Source organism: Pantherophis guttatus, chromosome 14 (assembly GCF_059756535.1).
Source record: "Pantherophis guttatus breed Tessera chromosome 14, ASM5975653v1, whole genome shotgun sequence".
Classification (NCBI taxonomy): domain Eukaryota; kingdom Metazoa; phylum Chordata; class Lepidosauria; order Squamata; family Colubridae; genus Pantherophis; species Pantherophis guttatus.
Genome location: NC_142076.1, coordinates 12,220,601 through 12,247,514, shown reverse-complemented (window position 1 = coordinate 12,247,514; position 26,914 = coordinate 12,220,601). Strand labels below are relative to the sequence as shown.

Below are 26,914 nucleotides of genomic sequence, written 5' to 3'. Positions count from 1 at the left end.
TGCTGCGCCACCAGGCTCTTTCCGCATTTCCTATATGGTTTGTTCCAAGGAGGTTTCTTGACCTCTCCTTTTAATTCAGTGGACGGAAAAAATAAATTTCAAATCGAAAAAAAATGCCCAACGTGATGCAAGGAAATAAAACACTCCTCTGCCAGATTTAACAATTTTACCTCTAGCAAATTCTCTGACTCGTGTTTTCTGTCTGAGATGCAGCGATGATGAATTCTATCGCGGTGTTCTGGCTCTTGGGTGCATTAAAAGCTGGTTTGGCGTGACTCAGCAACACCGTTGAAAAGAACATTTAAATGCGGATGGCTTCGGGCACTTTTCAAGATGGCATCATGTGCAGACACCGTGACTCCAATTCTGCAGGGAATTGCCGAGAGGGGATTTTCCTGCAAAACGTTTCGGGATTGGAGCCTTAGCGAACAAATTAAGAGAGCTTGAGAATGAAAGGCAACGTGATTGATGTTATTTCACACATGCACACACGGCTGCGAGGCCAAATTCATTTTTTTTATATAAACGTTCATCGCACTTGGGGAAAAGATCTGCCTGTATTCCTATGCTGGGTTTCATTTTCCGGTCCTTCTCCCAGATGCCCTCCCTCTCCCCAGGGATGAAATGCTACCAGTTCGGACCAGTTCGGACAACCTGCCCGGTTGTCATTACTTCCTGGTTTTAACCAGGAAGTAACCTTTTTGTAACCCTCTCTGCATGTGCAGAAGGGTTCGTGCATGCGCCGAGGGTCTGAGCGTGTATGTGATGCACACACAAGCACGAGCAGAGCGGGTGGGTGTGCGCGGACAACACATGCACTTCCAAACTGGTAGGGAAGGTAAGTAGATTTCACCCCTGCCCCTCCCCCATCCCGTTTTGAATTGCAATCCTTCACAGGATAATCCCAACCCATAAGCCTTGATTGTTGTGGCCCATCAGTGGCCTGTGCAGCTAGTAGCTGATTCCGACAGTGAGGAGGCTGGTGTGGTGCTGCGTCAGCAGCCTGTGCAGCTATCACTCGAGTCAGACAATGAGGAGGCTGGAGAAGATGTGGTGCCAGAGGCGGAGATTCAGCCAGGGCCTTCAGAACCTCCAGAAGCTCCTATAAGTGAAGAGGAAGAAGAGGAGGAGCTCTTCTCGATGCACAGGCGCATAGCGCTGCCAAAAGGCAGGAATGGCTTCTCAGGAGGAGGTCTCCTCGAGAGTAAGGCTTGGGGCTATTTGGCCACTCCCTTAGCCTATTTAAGGAAGGACGATGACTGAGGCAATTTGCAGGGAACAACTTCGTTCACTCTCCTTCGCGTCTGGATCTTAGTTCTCTTATCAGTTTCCTGCAAATTGTTTCTGGGCTTTCTGCCAAACATAGTAAGATTACGATTATTTATTCTTTGGATTCTTGCAGGCTGTTAAGAAAGTTAATTAACAGCCTTTGTTTGAAAAAGACTGATTTAATTTAGTAAACTAAGGTTTGTACAGATTTTGTGTGTGCTGCGTTCTTTGGGGTCCGTAGCTGGGGCAGAACATTGATCAGGTTCCTATGTAGTTGAATTAGAGATGGATTATCCTCTATTATGTGCATCCGTGGACATGTCTCTTCCTCCTGCCCCCAAGACTGTGTTTTCCCAGAACTCAGGTTCAAAAAATATGACCTCCAGATCAAAAGTCTGGAGATGTTTTCCCCCAAAGGGCATTAGTGAAGAAACATGGGACTGTACTCAGCGGCGTAGCTGTGTTTACTATGGACCACAGTTCTGTTAATAGTAGCAGCGAACAAAGAGACCTCGCGGCCAACGAAACATGCTATTGGATGTACAAGAGCAATTCTTCACAATTCACAGGAACAAAACAGCAACTGAGAAGGGAGGGAGGAGAAAGTTAACAGCTCAAAGGGTCACAACGGATGTTTTTTTTCCTCTTAGCACACCTTTGACAGCACAAACTGCCTTCTGCACATCTCTGCGATGTCTTTGTGGCTGTGGAAACAAAATGAAAGGGGGAGCATTTCGGTTACCACCAAGTTTGATTCTTTTAATTTAATTCTAGATGGTATAACTGGGATAGAGAATCACCTCCTGGTAGGAAGATGTTTTCAACTTTCAACCTTACTTGGGTGAGGACCGTTTTCAGACCAGACTGGGCAGAAGATAGAACCACGTTCACGTCCCCACCACCACGTTCAGTAGCACAGATGATAAATACTGTAGAAGGGGAGCCCAATCACAAGCATGGACCTTCTCCTAGGACTCCTAGGAATACCTGTGCTCCGCTACTAAACTATGTGATCGGGCTTGATAAATTGACACTTATAGCTTGAAAATTAATGAGTAATTATGTTCGGCCTCTCCTCTCCCCTTCTCTCCTCAGGCTTGCCCCACAGAGGCCTCTCCTATCTTATCCCCTTCTCTCCCTCAGGCTTGCCCCACAGAGGCCTCTCCTAACTTATCCCTTTCTCTCCCTCAGGCTTGCCCCATTGATCCTCTCCAAACTCCCAGCCCACAGGCTGGATGAGTCAAGTGCTGGCCATGCCCAAGTGGCAGTTGGAACAGAGTTATTTTCAGGTGGGGAGGGGGAGTAGCACGTCTAACTCCTTAGCATCAGAGCGTGTTAATAATCATAAGAAATACTAATGCTCTGATGGTCATTTCAAAAAATCCTAAGCAAGCACCTAGAAGCCAAGAGGAACATACGTGCCAAATTTCAAGTTTGTAGGCTTTACGGTTCTGGAGATTTCGTGATGTTACATGAGTGTTTTTCGCTTTTATATATATAGATTTGAAAAGTGGCAGATGAGAAAGTAATGCGGGAATGAGGTTCATAGTGGTTTCAAACATCCTGGAACGGATAGAGCAATATCTCTGATCGTTTAATTACATATTTTTTTTCCTCCTCTTGCCCAGGGAACAAAGAATTCAATTTAGATACCTGGATCTCTGTAAAAGGTACAGTGACTCTGACAAGAAGAACCTGACACAGACTATTCATCGCTAAGGGCCACTGAGAATATCTTCTGAAGAAGAAGTACATTGAGAAGAATCTGAGCTAAGAGGGCCAGAACTCTGAGCTAAGAGCTCAGAAAGAGATTGTGGGATGATGGGAATACTTGAATTCAGATAAAATCTCTCTCTCTTGAAATAGGGCATTATATATTTTTTTCTGTTGGTCAACCTTGTGGCCACCCCAAAGCATCCTTGTTTGTTATTTTCACAGGAAAGCTCTTCTTGAGTCAGCAGTCTTCCCAAATATTATAGTCCAATGGATATTACAGTTGACCTTGGACAACAGGCTGAGATAGTATTGCTGTTAATGAAATTGCTCATCAAGAAGAGGAAGATGGAGAACTCAACGGTTCTTATACGTTCTGCTCTCTGTCTAAGCTGCTGTCTGAAACCAGTTGGGCTACAGATCAAAGCCTCAAACCCGGTCATGGAAGATGTCCTACTTGGTTGGGCTGCAGATCAAAGCCTCAAGCCTGGCCATGGGAGATGTCCTACTTGGTTGGGCTTTAGATCAAAGTTTCAACCATGGCCACAGAAGATGTCCTACTTGGTTGGGCTGCAGATCAGAGCCTCAAGCCCAGCCACGGAAGATGTTCTACCTGGCAACCTCCAGATCCTGGTTCCTGCTATAAGTCCCCAGTTCTGTAAACGAAGACCTGGCATGTTGGGAAAGGCACTAGTATTGGTCTACAAGATGACAAACACAAATCAACTACAGAAACCGAGAAAGAAAAGATAACGGGAGGAAATTCATGGAGGAGGTTTGTGGATCAAATGAAACGAGACCATGTCAGGATTAAGGGACAATTAAGATAATCCAGAAGCCTGCATAGGTAGTTCTTGAATTCGGGAAGAGATGCTTGACAATTCCTCAAGTTTGTTATCTACTGAAATACTCCAGCAACATGTCTCTTCGGACAATTACATCATCCTGCCTGCTCATCCTAATTTTGCCTCTCAATCAATTCTCATCCCTTAGTATGCAGTAGTGGCGAAACTTGTGGAAACCTTTTGGGAAAAGTGTATTTTCTAAAACTAGCTAATACCCCACTTTTATTGGAGTAAAACCATAAAATTATATATCAATGGAAAGATAATTTAATCAAGAATGTTGTGCAATAACTTTAATGAAGGATTTGCTATTAGAATAGCAGTTACAGCAGTTACAGTAACCTAGGACCTGGTTACTTACGGGACCGCCTACTACCATCAACAGCCTCCCACCGACCAGTACGCTCCCACAGAGAGGGGCTCCTCCAGGTGCCATCGGCCAAACAATGTCGGCTGTCGGCCCCTAGGGGGAGAGCCTTCTCTGTGGGGGCACCGACGATCTGGAATGAGCTCCCCCCAGAGATACGGAGGATTCCGGATCTGCGCACCTTCCGCCGCGAGTTGAAGACGCTTTTATTTCATCAAGCGGGCCTCGCCTAAATCTTCTCCCTTTTAAGTGTAAATTTTAAATTTTTTAATGTATTTTAAGATTATGGGTATTTTAAATTATGGGTATTAATTCAGCCAAATTTATTTTATTCATTTTATTCAATTTTAAATTTTGTATATCTATGTGTTTTATTTCATGGCTGTGCACCGCCCTGAGTCCTTCGGGAGTAGGGCGGTATAGAAATTCAATAAATAGAAATAGACAATAAATAGAAATAGAAATAGTATAAAGAAGAAAAGTGAAACATGTAGGAAAAATGAGATATACAAAAATGATCACCATGTCAGTTAATCCTTAGTTGGGTAACCTTCAACATGAATTACGGCCTTACAACATCTTCCCATGGAGTGAACCAAGTGTCAAGTTTCGATGCACTTCAACCTGCATTTACTCTAGTGCTGACACCAAGTCTTTTAGTTCTGCAGCTGTTCTAATGTGAAACCAAGATTGAATGATGGCTTCCATTAACTGGGTTTTATTGCTGGGTCGCTTCTGACTAACACGTTTCTTGAGTCGGCTCCCTAGATTTTCAATTGGGTGAAGGTCTGGGCTATTCCCAGGCCATTCCAGCAGTGGAATAGGATTATCTTGAAACTCCAAAAAAAAAGTGGTGTTATTAGCCATCAAAAATACACTTTTCCCAAAAGGTTTCCACAATTTTGGCCACTACTGTACCTTGATAGAGATGAGTCCATTTTCTACAATATTCTTTATTTAAAACATTTATATACAGGTAGCCCTTGACTTACAACTTTCATTTAGCGACCGTTCGAAGTTAGAACGGCAGTGGAAAAAGTGACTTGTGACCGTTTTTCACACTTTACGACCATTGTAGCATCCCCATGGTCACGTGATTCGGATGCTTGACAACTGGCTCATACTTATGACGGACGCAGTGTCTCGGAATCCTGTGATCCCCTTTTTTGCGACTTTCTGACGAGCAAAGTCAACGGGGAAACCTGATTTATTTAACTACCGTTACTAACCTAACAACGGCAGTGATTCACTTAACAACGGTGACAAGAAAGGCCATAAAAGGGGGCATAAAATTCACTTAATAATTTGTCATCCTTGGCAACAGAAAATTTGGGCTCAGTCATAGTCATAAATCAAGGACTACCTGTATCTGCTTATCTTATACTGAGCCCAATCAGCAATTAAAATCATCTCAATATGAAGTTAGAAGGTGCAGCACCAGTCTGAATGTTTTTAATGCCATTTTATATGCTGTTTACTTGATCATATTTTCTGGGCCGTCTTCCTTGAAGATGAACTCTTGTTGCTAAAGTAAACGACTCCCATAATGATAAGAATCTGGTGTGGATCCCCAAGCAGTAATTAAGATATTACCATGTCTTTTCCTTAACGTGTAATCTGAAATGGAACAATGCAGTCTGGATTATAATATGTAGCTGAAGCTGCGACATGGACAGTATCTCTGACAGACATTGAGATGTCTGTTTTGGTCTTATGGAGAACTTTCTTCCAGGGGTGGGCTGCTGGGGGCTCGCAGGGGTTCGGGAGAACCTCTAGCTAAGATTCTGTGCAGTTCGGAGAACCCCCAAATCCCACTCCTGGCTGGCTCCGCCTACCCCACCCCTCCCACCCCAGGAGTCCCCACGCAGCCCGTTTTGGATGCAGGTAAGTGCAGGACGCGCACGGAGGCTCAGGGAGGGCGAAAAGGGGGGCCTACCGAAAGTTCAGGAAGAAACAGCCCCATTTCCGGCCTACAAAAGGCCTCCGGAGCCTGGGGAGGCCATTTTCGCCCTCCCGGAGGCTCGAGAAAAGCCTCTGGAGCCCAGGGAGGGCAAATGGCCTGTTTGAAACTGGGCCGTGGGGAAGCTGGACAAGTGTGCACTCATGAAGTTTCACTTGTGTGATTGGAGGGCATTTGCGCTCGTGTGCAAAGTTCCATTCATGCAAGTGGAGGTCATGCGCCCACGACTCACATACATGAAGCTGTGCATGCACATGTGCACCTGCCACTCACACACACATACCCCCGTGTCAGGCCAGGCCACCAAGCTGGAAAAGTTGGGGACCGCTGATCTATAGGATGTTCCCAAAGGTTCTTTTTTCAAAAGGCAACTGGACTTTGTTTTTCCTTGAAGACGTTTCACTTCTTCATCCGAGAAGCTTCTTCAGTTCTGACTGAATCCATAGGACGGCTATGAAGGAAGAACTTCCCAAGGCCATCCTCTGTGACCTGGAGTTACTCTGAATCTGCTGCAAGGAGACCTAATCGTGGCAAACAGCAAACAGAGAATGGGCAGAGATGAAAAATGGAGGATGAAACCATTTCACTAGATCGTAAGGTTGGATCTCTTCAGTGCTTGGAGTGAAAAACGCTTTCAGATTGTCCATATGAGGTCTTTTACTTCATTGAGATGGGATACAACTGAAAGAAATATGAGATGGTCCATGGTCAAAGTCCTGTAATTTCACAGTTGGTTCTGGGTACCTGTCACTGAAGTCTTTGAGAGCAATTTCAGCATCCCTCTAACAATGAACTCAGAACAATCATCTCAATGGAACCCAAATGGGACAATAGAGAAGAGGTAGATTTTAATATGCTAGGCATCACTGCAATTTGCAGTGCAAATATTGCACTGCAATATTTCATTTCTCTTTCTCTGGTGTGAATTTTTAAGATCTCTCAGACTACACAACTGATTATGTCTTTAAGGGCTCTGAGATACCAACCTTCTAGAACAGATGGTTCCTTCAAGATTGTTTTGGAGTCTCTTATAGTAAGCAACAACCCCAGCCTACGGGGGTCTTTTGGATGAGTGTGGAGATGGTTTTTACTTTTGGAACAATTTAAAAAAAAATAGTAGCAATTTGGGAAGCTGGAACCCGTGGCTCCTCAAACGTGGATGTCCAGCTGTTGTGAAGTTTTATTCATTTAAGAACTTAAGACTTAGCCATGGTCCAAGAAATTAGGAATCGTCTCCCAGAAGGCTCTTACACAATTCTGTGAACAATTTAAGATGCAGTCCCCTCTTCTCTAGAAATTCTGTGCTATCTATCATGGGAATGGACAAGAGATACCAAATCAAAAGTCATTGCAGATGATTGTACGCTCTTCATTGTAAGCCATCCAAAGAAACCTTCTTCTTAGCTTTGGTATCTTTGCACCTTTTTCAGGCAGAAGGTGGGGAATGAATGTTTACTGGCTTGTGCTTTGTCTTTGCTAAGTTCCTCCCTGCTTCCACTAGAATGTCTACATCAGTTTCTGTAAAGACCCCCGTTCTGTAGGAGAACGAGCTGAGCTAGAAGGTGGGGTTAAAAGTTATCAGCGTGGAGTCGCTGCGTTGCCACAAGAGAATTCTGTTGACCCTGATCTAGCGCCAATTTAGCTTTGACCATTATAGGTGCAATTATAAACTGTTCTGTGATTTGAACTCAAGAAATGCTCTTGGTTATTTCCACTTGACCCGTTCAATGCTACTCTTGTTTATAAGAAAGATGGAAACCTGGGTGGCTTGGCAGATGTTTCCATTTTCCACTTGGAAGATAGAAAAGGATGGTCATAGCTTCCGAACACTGAACCAAGTCTGTAATAGAAGGCAGAACGAAGACATTCCTAATCCCAGCAACCTTACAGTTGACTCCCAATCACTGTTTATCTGTGTACCTTCCAAAATCCATGGAGAAGTAGAAAAGAAGGAGATGATAGATCAGGGAAAGGGATCAACAAGGTCTTACAGTAAAGCACAGCTCTTAAAAAAAACCAATCAATCCTGCCGTTCGCCCAATTTGGATCATTCTAAGAATGGAAGTGCTAATGAATGAAAGGGAAAGGTTGATTCAGTCTTCCTACCAAGAAGAGGGTTTTTTTTTTTTAAATCCCAAAGATAAAAGTATGATCTCTTAAACTTTGGAGAGAGAAAGGACTTGAGCTTCCCGCAGATTTTGAGCCGCCACAAAATCCTGTGTTACAAAACAGCCAGGATGGAATTAAGGAAAAAAAAAAAAAAAGAGGAGAAATTTAAAGCAGTTAGTCCTTTTAACAACTTGAACAAAGCAGTTAAAAGACGAATATCTCGTGTTCGTCTTTTATTAACTGCTTTGTTCAAAAAAGAGGAGAGTTTGTTCAAAGAATTAAGGGCAATTTCCTACTTTTCCAGGTATAATGAAACAGAAACAGGTAACAGGACATAAAATTTGTGAGATTGCCATGGCCTTTTCCCCTTCCTGGAGAACCCTCTGGTGCAAGGGTCTCCAATGTTGGCAACTTTAAGCCTGGAGGACTTCAACTCCCGGAATTCACCAGCCAGCAAAGCAAATTCGAAAAAATGCTTGCTTCGGAGTTTTTACTTGGAGTTGGGTTTTTTTTCTGGAACGCTGACATTGAGCTTCTTTATTTATTTATTTATTTATTTTATTATATTTCTATACCGCCCTTCTCCTCCTCCTCCTACCATCGGGAAGGAGATATAGAAGCATAGCCAGCCGCACAAATAGGCTGAAGAACAGTTTTTATCCGTGGGCTGTCAGGACTCCTGAATGAGAAATAACATCATAACTACATAGTATGATGGACTTGCAGGGCCGGTGCAGCGTGTAACATGTACACACTGGTGCAATAGGACTGGGTGTTTTGTTAATATGATTTATTGGGTGAGGGGTTTGTTTTGTCTTCACTGTGAGTTGTATTGTGTTGGGGGGGGTGCCCTGAGGGAGCACCACCAATCTCATTGTACATAGGTAATAAATACAATAAAGATTTGAATTTGAATTCTTTGGAGTTGAAGTCCTCCAGGCTTAAAGTTGCCAAGGTTGGAGACCTGGAGACCCCTGCTCTGGTGTATTCCCAGCATTTCTTTCAACCCCGTTTCTCTCTCCTCTACACTGTTCTGAAAAAATATATATAATTACATATTGCTTCTTTATCCCTAACCAGCTTTGTTGTCTCGGCTGATCAAAAGTCGAATTTCACCCCTCCCCCCCCAAAGGCTCCTGGGTTTCACCCTCACTTCTTGAGGTCATAACAATCAGGTCTTGTTGTCTCTTTGGTAAAATAAAACACACACACACGCATACACACACACACACACACACACACGCACATACACACACACACAAACATACAAAAGCAACACACTGCCCAATACGCTTCTGGCCCGCAACATCTGGCCCGAAAGTGTCCGTTCAGAAGGAAGCATTGGTGATGAGCTTTCTGCTCGTTGGAAGTTGGGTGGTCCTTGTGTGTTTTGTTCTCCTTCTGGTGTCCTTCCCCCCTCATACCGTTGTGGCTGGGCCATACCGAAACAAGAGAGGGGACATGTCTTTGATCCGGACGCAGAATCTCCCATTCGGCCAGGCCTTTTGGAGGGAGAGGGGCAGGAAATTGTTGGGGAGGCACTGTTCCACGTCATCCGATACGAACACTAACGCAAAGTGGCTCAACTGTTCTTCGCCGTAGCAGACCGCGTTGGCGTTTCCCAGGACTTTGCGCGAGACCTCGTTCGTCTCCTGGACTACCAACTTCACCACATCTTCTGCCGACATCTTGTTAGTGAGGGGCAGCTGTGCATAAAGAGAGAAGGGAGGTGAGACAAAGAGGAAGAACATGCAAGAATGAGGGCGTCTTCCAAGAAGAGTGAGGAGGAGAAGAACAACAGAAATGATTAGGGGACCGGAGGCTACAACGTATGAAAAACAGTTGCAGGAATTGGGTATGTCTAGTCCAGTGATGGCGGACTTGTTAGGCACCGAGTGTCCAAAGTGTGTGCGCCAGAGGTGGGTTTCAGCAGGTTCTGACCAGTTCTGGACAACCGGTAGCGGAAAGTTTGAGCAGTTCAGAGAACCGGTAGTAAAAATTCTGACTGGCCCCACCCCCGTCTATTCTCTGCCTCCCGAGTCCCATCTGATCGGGAGGAAATGGAGATTTTGCAGTATCCTTCCCCTGCCATGCCCACCGAGCCACGCCCACAGAACCGTTAGTAAAAATTTTGAAACCCACCACTGGTGTGCACACACCCAAACTGCAAGGCATGGGCGCGCACCTGTGCATGAGCGGCAAAGACCCGAAGACCAGCTGGCTGGCGGGAGACCCACACATATGTGCGGTAGAGACCCGAAACAGAGCTGGGGTAATGGTGTACGTGCCCACAGAGAGGGCTCTGCTTGCCACCTCTTTCACGCATGCCATAGGTTCGCCACCGCTGGTCTAGTCTAATGAAAAGAAGGACTGGGGGTGACATGATAGCAGTGTTCCAATATTTGAGGGGCTGCCACAAAGAAGAGGGAGTCAACCTATTTTCCAAAGACAAGACAAGAAGCAACGGATGGAAACTAATAACAGAGAGAACCGATCTAGAACTAAGGAGGAATTTCCTGACAGTGAGAACAATGAATCAGTGGAACAACTTGCCTCCAGAAGCTGTGAATGCTCCAGTACTGAAGCTTTCTAAGAAGAGATAGAACAACCATTTGTCTGAAATGGTATAGGGTTTTCGGCTTGAGGGAAGGGGGCTGGACTAGAAGAATCCCCAAGGTCCCTTCCAACTCTATTATTTTGTTATACCCTAGATCAGTGGTCACCAACTGGTGGTCCATGGACCACTGGTGGTCTGTGAGAAAATTTTGGTGGTCCGCAGAAAAATTATTTGTATTTTTAATATTGCACCAAATCAGAGGTCCTCAAACTATGGCCCCTGGGATGGATACGTGCAATGAATATTTGTGTTGCTGCAGAGAGTCTCCCCCTTTGGGGTCTTTTTGTGTGGGTCAGAGGGGGGCAGAAATTCTGACGTGGGGTCTGCTTCAGCCTCCCGGTGTGGGGCTTTGGGCGAAGGCTGGAGGGAAGAGCCGCTGGTGGCAAAGAGCCAGAGGGCCTCGTTCCAGTGGGACTGCCTCATGTCCTGGAACTGGCTGACCATCTCAGCCCGCTGAGCCTCCAGGCACCGGTACCTGGCCTTGCACTCCCACAAGTCTTCCCTCTGCTTGGAAAGCCTAAGCTCCTAGTCCTCAGTGAGGTGCTTCTGCTAAGCCTCCTTCTCGGTCAGATCCAATTTGAACTGAGCTCTTTTGCCAACTCTTTCTCATGGTGGCTGCTTAGCTCCAACAACTGCTTCCTGTTGGGGCCCTAAGGAGCCCAGGCGAGCAGGCGAGGAGTGGCTAGGACAGGAGGGGTGAGTAGAGGCCAGCGAGGCACCCCTCAATGTGAGTGACATCAAGTTGGCCACGCCCACCCAGTCACATGATCCCACCTAGCCACGCCCATCCAGCCAGTCATTAGACAGATCATATTAGTGGTCCACGGGATTTAAAATTATGAATTTGTGGTTCCTGAGGTCCAAAAGGTTGGGGACCCCTGCCCTAGATAATACATTTTTCAAATTAGAACCTCATTTTTTTTTTTAGTTTTGTACATTTTGCAAATTCTTGCAATGTGTATTCTTGGTTTCTCTCTCCAAGACATTTTGCAAAGCAGAAACTCTAGTACGTAGAACCACATCTAGATATATGCTCAGAATGTGTCACGAAACATTTGCTCCTTCTGGCATACCGACACTGGGGAGAAGACCCAAAACTAAAAAAGGGACAGGGCAGCCCAGACTTGGGAAAAGCCATTAGTGTTGTGGCCCATCAGTGGCCAGCGGAGCTGGCAGCATATTCAGACAGTGAGGAGGTTGGGGAGGAACATGGGCCAGTCCTGGAGTCTGGGGAAGGCTCTGTTGAGGGCTCTGCGTCGGAGGCAGAAAAGGGGCCAAGGCCAGATGCCAGTTATCAACTGCCTTCGGAGTCAGACATCAGTGAGGCAGATGAACAGCTGGATCCTGTTCCCAGTGTGTGCATGCACAGACGAAGGGAACAGCTAAAGAACAAGGGTCGACTTGGGAGTAAAGCCACAGGTGGAAGGGCCCCTCCCAGAAGGAATAAGAGAGGAGCGAAAGGGGAGGGGAGTTTGCAGGAGACAATTAGTTTGCCTAATTGGTTTGTGACTCTCTGAGACTCCTTGCCAAGTTTTGAAGATATCAGCCTGGCAGCTCTCCAAGCCAGATAAGGTCTGTGACTATAAATTCTCCCTTGAAAGACTTTGCTGGATGTGAATGAGAGGAATTCACTGTTTGTTTAATAAAAGGGATTTTGTCGGGACCAGGATTCTGCTTCGTGCTTTTTGGGGGAAGCCTAAGTCAGGACATGAGCATCCCTTCATTCTCAACATTACAACATGATGCTGATCAGGCGAAACCAGGAATTTAAAGATACCTTGACGATGGTTTCTTTGGAGAGCCCCGTTTCGTATTGAGCGCATACACGTACGATGAAGGAACCTGGCAACCTGCCCCAGTTTGCTACATGTCCCGTCTCAGAGGTCTCCTGGAAGGTCTGAGTCCACTCTACCGAACGTGTCCGAAACACAGGCCCCGAGCTCTCCGCGTGCCAATCATGGCTGGAACTGAAAGCGGATCTCGTTCCAGATGGCACAGAGCTGCAGTGGCCAGCAGTCCTGCTCTCGGTTGGAGAGCTGTCCACCGAACCAGGACAAGACTTCCTGGCCCCGTGACAGAAGGGCTTGGGGAAATCCAGACTGCTGGTCCGGACACAGTAAGCCTGCCTTTTCTCCGTGATGCGCAGCAGCTCAATTTGTCGGCTGGGAAGCACGAAGTCGCTGTCGTATTGCTCTGAGAGAGGCTGAGGCTCCTTAGGAGGCATGGGGGCCATCTTGAGCTCGTGGCTCTGGAGGACGTCAGGGGCGCTGTCCCTCAAGGGGCGGGCAGTTCTTCTCCTGCAGCATTCAAGTCCCGAAGAAGAGTAGACGAGGTCAAGTTCCCGAGGGCTCTGAGCGCTGCTGGAGTCATAATCGCTGTCGGTAGCTAAGAACACTTCTGAGGACCCCTCCTCATCTGAGATCCCATGTGAATCTGCAAGAAGAAGATACAAAGGTCACTTCGGCCTCCATCTCTACTATTTTCAGGTATCTCTCAAGCAGGGGTGGGCTGCTGGAGGTTCGCAAGGGTTCGGGAGAACCTCTAGTTAAGATTCTGTGCAGTTTGGAGAACCCCCAAATTCCACTCCTGGCTGGGCCCACCCCACCCCTCCCATCCCAAGAGTCTCCACGCGGCCCGTTTTGGATGCAGATAAGTGCAGGGCGTGTGCCGAGGCTCAGGGAGGGTGAAAAATGGGCCTACCAGAAAACGGGCCCGGTTCCAGAGGGCCTCCAGAGGCCTCCAAAGGGCCTCCGGGAGCCTGGGGAGGCCATTTTCACCCTCCCGGAGGCTCGAAAAAAGCCTCCAGAGCCCAGGGAGGGCAAAAACGCCCCCCCCCCATGGTGCAGGAGGCCGACTAGGCCACACCCACCATGGCCACGCCCACCCAGCAACCAGGCAGAGAAACCCTTGCTAAAATTTTTGAAGCCCACCACTGCTCCCAAGTACAGGCAGTCCACGACTTCCAACCTTTCATTTAGTGACTGTCCGAAGCTACAACAAGCACTGAAAAAAATGACTTATGATCGTGTTTCACACGTCCGTTGCAGAAACCCCATGGTCATGTGATCAGAATTTGGACGCTTGGCACCTGACTCATATTTATGATGGTTGCAGTGAATTCCGTTTTGTGACCTTCTTACAAGCAAAGTTAAGGGCAAAATTGGGGCAAAACTCACTTAACAACGGTCTCGCTTAGGAACAGAAATTTTGGACACAATAATTTTTCATTTGGTTCGTTCAAATTTGTAATTTTTGTTTGATGGATGGATGGAAGGATGATGGATGGATAGATAGATAGATAGATAGATAGATAGATAGATAGATAGATAGATAGATAGAAATAGACAGGCAGGCAGGCAGGCAGGCAGGCAGATATAGATGAATGAGATGAATGGATGGATAGCAATAGCACTCAGACTTATATACCGCTTCGCAGTGCTTTCCAGCCCTCTCTAAGCAGTTTACAGAGTCAGCCTCTTGTCCCCAACAATCTGGGTCCTCATTTCACCAACCTCGGAAGGATGAAAGGCTGAGTCAACCTTGAGCCTGGTGAGATTTGAACTGCCAAATTTATCAGAGTTTCTTGCAAAAATCAAATCCAGAAACACACAGGTAAACCGATTTTAACTTCTTTATATACATAATAACCCATGAAGTAATATATACAATACCAAGAGTGGTTCTTCAGTTTCAGATCAGTTCAGAGAGGCAGACTAGACGAGTTCAGACTTGTCTGCAGCTTCACAGCTCAGAGCTTAACTGCTCAGTTTCAGTTTCCTTTTTGCACACACACACACAGTGCTGAGCCACGCCCAGCCTCCAGAACTGTTTCAGCTCCCATTGGCTGATCTCTTGCCATGCCTATTCATTGGTTGACCTTGTTACCATGTCTTCCTGGTCATGAATATTCTGACAAAATTGCAGTCAGCCGGCAGTCAGCAGAAGTAGCCTGCAGTACTGCACTCTAACCACTGTGCCACCGTGGCTCATAGATAGATAGATAGGTAGATAGGTAGATAGGTAGGTAGGTAGGTAGGTAGATATAGATAGATAGATAGATAGATAGATAGATAGATAGATAGATAGATAGATAGATAGATAGATACAGTAGATAGAAAGATACTGTAGATAGATACATATAGATAAATAGAAAGATAGATAGATAGATAGAAAGATAGATAGATAGATAGAAAGATACTGTAGATAGATAGAAAGATAGTAGATAGATAGATAGATAGATAGATAGATAGATAGATAGATGATAGATAGATAAGATAGATAGATAGATAGATGGGGAGAGAGAGAGAGAGAGAGAGAGAGAGAGAGAGAGAGAGAGAGAGAGAGAGAGAGACAGACATTTTTCCTAGTTTTTTCTGGAGAGTTTCAATAGCCAATTTTAAGGCAGAAGACACTTACCAGAAGAGGGATCCACCTTGTAAAAACATAATAAACACTCACCAGAGTTGAGTTTACGGCTCATTTCAGGAGATGGGGTTGGCGATGGAAGGAAGTCTAAGTGAGAAGAGGTGGATTGAGTTTTCTCGTTTTGTGCTGTGCTTGATTCTTTGACGAACCACACAAGTGGGAGGGCACAAGATGGTTGCTTGTATCGGGCATGTTGCAAGGCGTCCATCATCCAACGCATTTCTCGCCAAATCTCTTCCATTTGCTGTCCAAGAAAAGGGACCCAAAGGATCAGACATGAATTTCAGAGGTCTGCAAGAACACGCAACTAACCATACCTTGCCTGTCATAGGTTTCTGGTAGAAACCACAAGGATGTCAAAAGGCACCATGAGCCAACAGCCAAAAGAAAAGTTGCAATGGGTGAGGCACTCTATAAAGGAAACCATGGTTTAGAGTATTGTTTACTGCTTGATGTTAATCTCTGCTTATCTGGTTGTTGACTGCTTGCTGGTCAGGGTGTTCTGGTCCCATTCCCCACTTCCTTCCAGCACTGATGATGTTACCTAATTTGGTAATGAAACATCCGCAAGAAAACCACCAAGCTCGGAGAGCACCAAAGACCCCCACAGTTCAACTCTGAACTGTAAATATTCTCTTCTATTGGGATTGTGGTCTTTTAGTTTTTTTATTGTCTTTTTTGAATGGTGTGTAGATGTTCTTTATCTCTATGTGCCTGTTGATGGTCGATTTCCTGAATGCCAGGGAGTTCCGGGAACTCTCTAGCGTTTTTGGACTTAGCTTGCTCTAGATGCTCACTATCTCCTAACTGAAACCATGTATCTATGCATTGTGCAATTAAGGAGTTTTCATTACGTCTTTTGACTGCTCGTTGGTATTCATGGATGCACGAGTAAACATGGAAGCAGAGAGTAGCCCCACTCCCTTCTAGCCATGATGAAGTTACCTATGAAATGATATATTTTTTTTGTCTTTTAATGACTCCGTAATCCCTTACATCGGGGTGGAGTTGGGACTACTGAATGGAGCAGAGTGTTTACTGGCCGGATGCCCTTCCTGTCACCAATGCAGAGTTTGCAGCAGATAATTATTCAGTGTGCCCAGAGAGAAAAATATCTGCCACTACCTAGGATCGAACTCACAGGCTCCTGATTGTGAGGGGAGAACCCCACCTCTAGGCTACTGCACCACTCTTCCCTGCTTTACCATACCTGTATATAATCCTGAACTTGCTGATGCCGCTGCTTGGCAGTCGTTAGTTCAGAGTCCGAAAAGGCCTCCCGCAGGCTCTGTTGAGAGAGGAGCGATTCCAGCTCCAGAAATGCAGATACTTGGCAATACTGCCTAATGAACTCGTGGTCATAAGTGAAGAAATGAACTACAAAAGAAAGAGAAGGAAGGACATTGGATGTCATGAAAAGAAAAAAAAAAGCATCCAAGAAGCAGAAATTGATTCTTGCAGGGGTTCAAACAAAAAGAGTCCTCTATAGCAGTGGTAGGTTGCCCCTGGTTCAGTCCGGTTCTATAGAACCGATAGTAAAACCGATGGGCGGCTCCTTGCTCTATAGTAATAGCAATAGCGCTTAGACTTATATCCTGCTTCACAGTGCTTTACAGCCTTCTCTAAGCAGTTTACAGAGTCAGCCTCTGGCCCCCAACAATCTGGGTCCTCATTTTACCCACCTCAGAAGGATGGAAGGCTGAGTCAACCTTGAGCCAGTCAGGATTGAACTGCTGGCAATCGGCAGAGTTAGCCTGCAATACTGCACTCTAACCACTGCGCCACCTCGGCTATGATTTTTGATTTTTACTTGAAGTGGCGTTTGATGATAGGAGAAGTATTTATTGGTGACCTCAAAACTTCAGCATCTACAGCTTTGTATGTTAGTTATTCGTTCTTTCCAGATCATTTTCCCCCCTTGATTCAATAAACTATGCCTCTTCATACAAATCATGAAGGACATGTTTCAAAGAGGAAAAAATCAATCTGAGTCAATTGTAAAAAAAATTGATGTAGTGTACTAATCTGAGCTTTGCACCTTAACTCGAGATGGCGTGGGAAAATGCCTTCTTATCTAAAGAAGAGCGGAAGCACAGTGATCTCACGTAGGAAAAAAAAACAGCAGAGAATAACTTGATGCAATTTTGCCTTCAAGAAAGAGGATAAGGGGGTGAGTTATGATGAGTTGGCCGTGATGAGCTGTCTTGCGGTGAGAAGGTCGCAGTGAGATGGCCGCAGCAAAATCACCATGGTAAATTGGCCACAATGAGATGGCCGTGGCAAGTTGGCCATAGCAAATTGTCCCGATCCGAGGAACAAGGAATGAAGCTCTCTGTGCAGTGTTCTTCTCACCTAACTCGAAGATCTGAAGAGGAAGGGTGAGGAAGCCAGACCGAGGAGTGTAAGGGTTATTCTGGCCAGGAGCAGTGCACACATCATCTGAAGGGGGAAGAAGTAGAAGGAAGGAGACTTGTGGTCCAAAATCCAGAACTTCCTGACTGTAGAGGCGGAAATCTTTGGCCTGCAGAATTTAAACACAGAAAATGTTTTATTAGTGTGAAGTCTGACACTGTTATTGACTTTCTCCAAGCTCCTAGCTGAAGTATGGAGTCTACAGAGGGGACTTCTAATTGCAGCATTTTATTGCACTCATACTCTCCCTCTTCTTTGAACAATAATACTGTCCTCACCACCATTCTATGATGCTAAAATATTGGCCCAAAGTTATTCCATCACATATGGTCAAGTGAGGACCTGAATCTGAATCTCCTGAGTCCATGTTTGATCTTGTTAATCAACGGTGGCGAAGGAAAGAGGATCCATAAAGATCTTTTTACATTTAAAAAAAAAAAACCTAGCTTGTAAAATGAAGACTTGTAAAACGAATCAGGTGGCTTTACTCCATTTAATTCTCATCTGTTCAGCAGCTGCCAAAATCACCACTGTCCGCTCTTTTGGGCGGCTTATATCGAGATGATTTATAATGACCAGAATGTCTTAGAAAGATGTTTTGAACTTTCCCCTTGTCACACGGTCTTCTCATTAGATTCTGATGAATAATATAGTATGATATTAATATGAATAATAATAGGAATAATGTAGAATACAAATGCATTTTACTTGAGGTAGGAAGCAAAGGAATTTGAGCATTGACCTACGAGTAGAAGCTAATACAGTAGTGGCCAAAATTCTGGAAACCTTTTGGGAAAAGTGTATTTTTGAGGTTTGATGGCTACTAACACCACTTTTTTTTTTTTTTTTGGAGTTTCAAGACAATCCTATTCCACTGCTGGAATGGCCTGGGAATAGCCCAGACCTTAACCCAACGGAAAATCTATGGAGCCGACTAAAGAAACTTGTTAGTCAGAAGCGACCCAGCAATAAAACCCAGTTAATAGAAGCCATCCTTCAATCTTGGTTTCACATTAGAACAGCTGCAGAACTAACAGACTTGGTTCACTCCATGGGAAGACGTTGTAAGGCCGTTAATTCAGGCTAAAGGTTATCCAACTAAGTATTAACTGACATGGGGATCATTTTGGTATATCTCGTTTTTTCTACGTGTTTCACTTTTCTTCTTTATACTGTACCTGCTATTCTAATAGCAAATCCTTCCTAAAAATTATTGCATTACATTCTTGATTAAATTATCTTTCCATTGATATATAATGTTATGGTACTACTCTCCCCCCCCCAAAAAAGTGGTGTTACTAGTTAGTTTTAGAAAATACACTTTTGGCCACTACTGTATTTTGATGGCCATTTCCAAACCTTATTCAAATTCCTTCTGAATTAGTGGGACTGAAGAAGACCCAGATATGATGACAATTTAGGGCCGTTTAATATTGTTTAACAATCAAATCAAATCCCACTCCTCAATGATACATTTTGTGGCTTTTGAGCCTGACAAATAGACAAAGGATATAGATATGGATTAGTTAATATTTGTAAAGCTGATTTGCTTTAGAAAGTGAGGCTTTATCACCATTCAGGCTACAGATGTGAGTCTCAGAAGGAGCTGTCCAATGCTCCAGCCACCCTCCCCATCGATGGAATGTTTCGAATAAGTGGCTCTAAAGTTTTTGGTTGAATTGAATACTACTAAGATCTGGAGAGGGGCTGAGAGTGGATGAATTAATCATTTAACTTTCCCCAAAATTGAGAACGTGCCTTATTGGCATTCCCAATCGTAAGAGATATATAGATGCATACTTATTTATTTGATTCACGTCCCTCATGTGAAGATCTCAAGGAGAGGGTCGCAAGTGGGTTGTTGTTCCCATGACAACAATCTGCATCCTTTTTATATGTGAGCTAAGGGGACGCGGTGACTCAGTGGCTAAGACGCTGAGCTTATCGATCAGAAGGTCGGCAGTTCAGCGGCTCGAATCCCTAGTGCTGCGTAACGGGGTGAGCTCCCGTTACTTGTCCCGTCTTCTGCCAACATAGCAGTTTGGCAGAACTGGGCATGGCTAGTCTAGTGAAGAGAAGGATCAGGGGAGACATGAGGCAGTCTTCCAATATTTGAGGGGCTACCACAGAGAGGAGGGGGTCAAGCTGTTTTCCAAAGCACCTGAAGGCCAGACAAGGAATAATGGATGGAAACGGAACAAGGAGAAATTCAAGCTGGAAATAAAGGAGGAACTTTCTGACAGTGAGAACAATCAACCAATGGAACAGAAGTTGCCTTTGGAATTTGTGAGAGCTTCATCACTTTTCAAGAAAAGATTGGACTGCCATTTGTCGATCAGAAAGTTGGCAGTTCAGCGGTTCGAATCCCTAGCGCTGCGTAACGGGGTGAGCTCCTGTTACTTGTACCGGCTTCTGCCAACCTAGCAGTTCGAAAGCAGGTAAAAAATGCAAGTAGAAAAATAGGGACCACCTTTGGTGGGAAGGTAACAGCGTTCCGTGCGCCTTCGGCATTGAGTCATGCCGGCCACATGACCACGGAGACGTCTTCGGACAGCGCTGGCTCTTTGGCTTTGAAACGGAGATGAGCACCGCCCCTAGAGCCAGAAACGACTAGCACACATTTGCGGGGGAACCTTTACCTTTACTTATATGTGAGTTAATTGGTTTATTGTTAAATGCACCCAAATCAGGCCATTTATATCAACAAGATTGACTTGCGGAAGAATGGGGCCTCCCTGGCTTTGAAAAGAATCTGCATCCCAATGGCAAAGATGTCCATTTGGGTTCAACCTGGCTGCGCCTTCAGAAGAACCTTTGCATGAACTTCATTGTTGTGGATTGTCAGAATCCACAACAGTTCAGACATGCTATAAAATCCCATGCTCTTTCTTTCTTTCTTTCTCCTGCCCACCCCCATCATGTGGTTCCCACCTAGGATCTACCTCGTGAAGTGGGATGTTGACCAGCTGCATCAGCTCTCGGATGGCCCCTTGGAGCTCCTGAAGAAAAAGCTGCTGAGAAGTTTCCAGTTCTTGCTCGGAGGGAATGGCCTCTTCCATGCTAGCCAGGTTCTGCAGCCATTCCCATTCCTCTCTTGAAGGTGGGAGAACAGATAAATGCAGAGAAGAAATCAGCAAAGTAAATACCTCCGTATCCACCATAGACAATTTGATACAAACTCTGGGCTTTCTTCAGGGGTGGGCTTCAAAATTTTTAGCAAGGGGTTCTCTGCCCGGCTGCTGGGTGGGCATGGCCATGGTGGGTGTGGCCTAGTCGGCTTCCTGCACCATAGTGGGGTGTGTGTGTGTGTGTTTTTGCCCTCCCCGGGCTCCGGAGGCTTTTCTTGAGCCTCTGGGAGGGTGAAAACGGCCTCCCCAGGCACTGTAGGCCCTCTGGAGGCTAGAAATGGGACCTTTTCCGGCCTTCCAGAACTTCCAGCAGGCCCGTTTTTCACCCTCTCCAAGCCTCCGTGCGCGCCCTGCACTTACCTGCATCTAAAATGGGCCACATGGGGACTCCTGGGAGGGGTGGGTGGGCAGTGCCATCCAGGAGTGGGATTTGGGGGTTCTCTGAACTGCACAGAATCTTAGCTAGAGGTTCTCCCGAACCCCTGTGAATACCCAGCAGCCCACTCCTGGCTTCCTTGTGTTGGTATTTTCATGCTTCATGCAGACTAACCTTTTGATGAACTAGTCCAATTGATATTCTGAGCCAGGGTGGTGCAGTGGTTAGAGTGCAGTACTGCAGGCTACTTCTGCTGCCTGCCGGCTGCCTGCAATTTAGCAGTCCGAATCTCACCAAGCTCAGGGTTGGACTCAGCCTTCCATCCTTCCAAGGTGGGTAAAATGAGGACCCAGACTGTTGGGGGCCAGAGGCTGACTCTGTAAACTGCTTAGAGAGGGCTGGAAAGCACCGTGAAGCGGTATGTAAATCTAAGTGCTATTGCTATTCCATTAATTGTATACAGATAATCCTTGACTTGTAACCAGTCACTTAAATGCTTAAGTTCCAGATTCAAAGTTCTGACAGTTGCCCCTGATGTAGGAGATGAGCAGGTTAAACTGGAAGGTGGGGTTAAGCGTGTCATCAGTTTGGAGTCATTACATTGCCACAAGAGATCCAAGTCCAGCCCCCTATGAATTCCACTGACCTTTATCTAGTGCCAATTTAGATTTAACCATTAGTTGACCAGATTCTTGGGTATAGCAATAGCACTTAGACTTATATGCCACTTCACAGTGCTTCATAGCCCTCTCTAAGTGGTTTGCAAAGTCAGCCTATTGCCCCCAACATTCTGGGTCCTCATTTTACTGACCTCGGAAGGATGGAAGGGCTGAGTCAATCTTGAGCCTGGTGAGATATGAACTGCCAAATTGCAGGCAGCTGGCAGTCAGCAGAAGTAGCCTGCAGTACTGCACTCTAACCACTGCGCCACCATGACTCTTAGCAATAATGCTTTGGAATTCAATGAAGGCTCCTGGTTCTTTGCATCGGACACCCCTGGTCACATGACCAAATTTTAGGCCCTCGGCAACTGGACTGCATTTAGGGTTGCTTGCAGCACTCTGATTTCATCTGACTGTGTTTTGCAGTGGTTGTGTGGAAACCTGGCGGTTATACTTCCAGTGTTTGGTAAAACCACGCCCATAGCAAATCACTGGTTTTTGGTTTACGACTGCTGCGTTCGCTTAACAACCACTTCCAAAACTGTTATAAAATCAAGTTAGTCACATAAACAAGCTGTTTTAATGACAGTCACGAGTTACCATCGTGATGGCCGGGTTCCCTCACGGTCATAAACCAAGGACTATCTATATTTCGCATTGTATACTACAATTCACGACCTGGCTATATCTGGTTTTAACTCCTTTCCAATCAAATCTGCAGGCTAACCGTTAGCCCAGTTTCTCTAACTTTGCCTTAGGCCTTTCTCCTCCGTTTGCAAATTTTTAATCAGGAGATGAAACCTGCAAAAGAATCTCAGCTCACCCTGATTTGGCTACGGATGTAGAACTGCAATTTGCAAGGGTGGCCAGCAAAGATCAGTTCCCATTCGAATATCCTACCTAGATACGTTGGAATTGCTCCGAATTTTCACATGGCACAAGATGTTTGGTAATTGTTCAGGCACCAACACTCGGATCTGGTCAACTGCACTGCAGAGCTTCAGGTAACCCAGGTAAAGTCCAGGGGGAAGCGATTGGCTGCTGTTCTGGTGGTAAGCTAGCTTCTCCTGAAAACAAAATATTAAGAAATGGCCATTGAGAGGGTAGCCTGTTCTCCCCCATTAAGTCCTGCAGAAAAAAAAAAATCTATGGAATCCAAGAAACAGGAAAAACATAACTATCAGGCAATAGGTTAGAAACCAGGTGATGGTGAGTTCTAGTCTTGTGTTAGGCAAGAAAGCCTGCTGGGTGACTTTGGGCCAATCAACAGGAAACAGTGAGTTCTAGTCCTGCCTTAGGCATGAAAGCTTGTGGGTGACTTTGGGCCAATCACCAGGAGATGGTGAGTTCTAGTCCTGCCTTAGGATGAAAGCCATCTGGATGACTTTGAGTTAATTACCAGGAGAGGGTGAGTTCTAGTCCTGCCTTAGGCATGAAAACTTGTGGGTGACTTTGGGCCAATCACCAGGAGACGGTGAGTTCTACTCCCGCCTTAGGCATGAAAGCCAGCTGGATGACTTTGAGTTAATCACCAGGAGACGGTGAGTTCTAGTCCCGCCTTAGGCATGAAAGCTTGTGGGTGACTTTGGGCCAATCACCAGGAGACGGTGAGTTCTAGTCCCGCCTTAGGTATGAAAGCTTGTGGGTGACTTTGGGCCAATCACCAGGAGACGGTGAGTTCTAGTCCCGCCTTAGGCATGAAAGCTTGTGGGTGACTTTGGGCCAAACACCAGGAGACGGTGAGTTCTAGTCCCGCCTTAGGCATGAAAGACAGTGTTGTCGTGGGGAAAATAGGAGGAAGGAGGAATTATAGGCATGCTGGTCACCTTGAGTTATTTATAAAAAATAATAAAACTCGAACAAGAACTATCTAAATAAGTAAAGAAAACAGCCCAGGGTTAAAAGACAGGGAGTTTAAATAAGAAGCAGATCAAACTGCAGCTGAATAGCTTAACCTGGATTCGCCTAACAACTATGTGGTTTGAATTATAGGTTCAGCTCAGTAGTGGGTTGCTACCGGTTCTATCCGGATTGGCGAACCGGTAGCGGTGGCGGCGAGAGGCTCCGCCCATCCGCGCTGGACGCTTCTGCACATGCGTGTGCGAGCGCAGGAGCAAACCGGTAGCGACGACGGGTTTTGCAACCTACTACTGGTTCAACTGAATTAGTTTTGTCTACCGTTTCCTGGTTCCAACCCGCATCCAGCTTTAAGATGGATGGAATTCAACTCCTAGAATTCCCCAGCTTTGCTGCCTGTGGAATTCTGGGTTGTGAAGTCCACCCATCTTAAAAGCTGCCAAAGTTGAGAAAATGCCACATTAAAAGTGATTTTTTTTCCTCCATAACTGAAAGAGAACTTGTTCTGACCTAGGCTTCCTTAGAAAGCATGAAGCAAAGTCTTAATTCCTACCAAACATCTTTTATTTAAACGACTGTAAATTACGGTCATTCACAGTCGACAAGGCTTTGGCAAACAGTCTTTCAGAGGAATGTTGATCAACACCCACCGTATCTCACGTGGAACGCTGCCAGAGAACCAATTTCCAAGCGCAGGGCAAGGCCAAACTTGGCACAGATTCTATTAGAGTCACGAACAGAACTTTCCAATCTTGAATCGACCAAATGAACTAATTGCTTCCTACAAAAGCCGACATCCCGTTCACCCCTCTTTTATGTCCTATGGGAGGGGACAATCATCTCCAAGGTGTGGCCTTACTCCCGAGTCGACCCTGCTTTCTTAATTGTTCTTGTCTCCTGGCAGCTCTGCACATGCGCACACTGGGAACGGGCTCCAGCTGTTCCTCTGCCTCACTGCTGTCTATCTCCCTCTCTGCCTCCAACGCAGAGCCCTCGTCGGAGCTTTTCCCAGCCCCCAGGACTGGCCCAAGTTCCTCCCCAACCTCCTCATTGTCTGACTCTGCTGCCAGCTCCACTGGCAGGCCACAACAGAACTTTGTCTTCTCTGCCAAGAAGGCACGATGAGTTACCTGCATGGTCATAAGAAGGACGTCCAGAGCCGTAGGTTCTTCGGGGGAAGAGATTGACTTGCGACTGGTCTGCAGTTTGGAGAGAGGGACCCAGCGAACGCTCTCAAAGGTTTGGCTGGTCTTCACTTCTTTTAGGGTGACCACCAAAATGTTCCCTTGCTTGTCTTTGATGGGTTCAAAAAACACCTGACCCAGGTCTTGGATTCCTAGCAGACCCTACATAGCAAACGAGAGAGGAAACAGAACCTCAGATGGTGTATCTACTACAGGCATGCAGGCACACAATGCAGTTGGGCATGCAATTATCTAGGTCAGGTGTCTGCAACCTGAGGCTCCAGAGCCACATGTGGCTCTTTCGCTCCCCCTGCTGTGGCTCCCTGTCCGCTGAACCCACCACTGGCTGGCCCCACCCCTCGCCCTTCCCTCCCAGTCACTCCTCGCCTGGCCTAAGAAGGTACGGGCGATTACCTAAAGTAACACCAGGAGGCACAAAACCTGGATAAGCGTGGCTGGGGGTGGTGGTCATGTGACTGGGTGGGAGTGAGTGATGTCGAGTTGGCCACGCCCACCCAGGTTTTGTGGCTCCCGGTGATTTCTTTTCTGTGGGAAACGGGTCCAAATGGCTCTTTGATTGTTTAAGGTTGCAGACCCCTGATCTACGTGGATGATCCTCTTTTCCTTGGTAAGGAAATAACACAATTCTTCACTATTTATAGGTAGCCCTCGATTTAGAACCACTCATTTAGTGACTGTTCGAAGTTACAGGTGATCTGCTGCAGTTTGGCAGTTCAAATCTCACCAGGCTCAAGGTTGACTCAGCCTTCCATCCTTCCGAGGTGGGTAAAATGAGGACCCAGATTGTTGGGGGCAAGAGGCTGACTCTGTAAACTGCTAAGAGAGGGCTGTAAAAGCACTGTGAAGCAATATGTAAGTCTAAGTGCTATAGCTATTAGGAGCCCTGGTGGCACAGTAGTTAGAATGCAATATTGCAGGCTAACTCTTCCCACTATCAGTAGTTCAATCCTGATCGGCTCGAAGTTGACTCAGCCTTCCATCCTTCCGAGGTCGATAAAATGAGGACCCAGATGGTTTGGGGCAATATGCTTACTCTGTAAACTGCTTAGAGAGGGCTGTAAAATGCACTATGAAGCAGTATATCTAAGTGTTATTGCTATTGCTATGTATTTTATTTTTTCTTTATGTACACTGAGAGCATATGCACCAAATTCCTTGTGTGTCCAATCACACTTGGCCAATAAAGAATTCTATTCTATTCTATTCTATTCTATTCTATTCTATTCTATTCTATTCTATTCTATTCTATTCTATTCTATTCTATTCTATTCTATTCTATTCTTTTTAAAAAAAAAATTATTGGCTTTACAACAACACAACACAACACAGCACACAAAACACAAGCACATGATATGCGTTTCTTTTTACATATCAGTTTCGTTCCTCTTACTTTCTACTATATACATTCCCCATTTTTCCCATCCTTTATTATCATTATCTTTATCGTCCCTTTATTTTTAATTTTCTTCATTTACAATATTTTGCACATTTGTAACATTCTATTCTATTCTATTCTATTCTATTCTATTCTATTCTATTCTATTCTATTCTATTCTATTCTATGATTCTTGATGAATGTATCTTGTCTTTTTATGTACACTGAGAGCGTATGCACCAAAGACAAATTCCTTGTGTGTCCAATCACACTTGGCCAATAAAGAATTCTATTCTATTCTATTCTATTCTATTCTATTCTATTCTATTCTATTCTATTCTATTCTATTCTATTCTATTCTATTCTATTCCCATTCCTTTTCCATATTCTATTGTATTCTATTGTATTCCATTCCATTTTCTATTCTATGCCATGCCATGCCATGCCATGCCATGCCATGCCATACTATACTAATCATCGCCTTGCTTAACAATGGAAATTCTGATCCCAATTATGCTCATCGGTCAAGGACAACCTGTATGAACAGGTGTGTCCTAAAACCTTTGGAACAGCTGTATCGGAAAGATGCCGTTT

At 45.4% G+C, this 26,914-nt stretch overlaps 1 protein-coding gene across 3 annotated transcripts in view; it reads right to left on the bottom strand.

Annotated features, from left to right (window-relative positions):
* Positions 1-9,067: 9,067 nt before the first annotated feature.
* The window catches only part of LOC117673124 (ankyrin repeat and fibronectin type-III domain-containing protein 1-like), a 306,226-nt gene continuing 288,379 nt past the window's right edge, over positions 9,068-26,914 (bottom strand). For all 3 annotated transcript variants that reach the window (XM_087878368.1, XM_087878369.1, XM_087878370.1), the window contains 8 exons: positions 24,871-25,086; positions 22,784-22,950; positions 20,660-20,810; positions 17,658-17,826; positions 16,516-16,682; positions 15,339-15,549; positions 12,658-13,313; positions 9,068-9,969 (listed from right to left, as the gene is read on the bottom strand). In XM_087878368.1, coding sequence (XP_087734494.1) covers positions 9,682-9,969; positions 12,658-13,313; positions 15,339-15,549; positions 16,516-16,682; positions 17,658-17,826; positions 20,660-20,810; positions 22,784-22,950; positions 24,871-25,086 — 2,025 coding nt within the window. In that variant the 3' untranslated portion in view covers positions 9,068-9,681. The remainder of the gene's footprint in view (positions 9,970-12,657; positions 13,314-15,338; positions 15,550-16,515; positions 16,683-17,657; positions 17,827-20,659; positions 20,811-22,783; positions 22,951-24,870; positions 25,087-26,914) is intronic.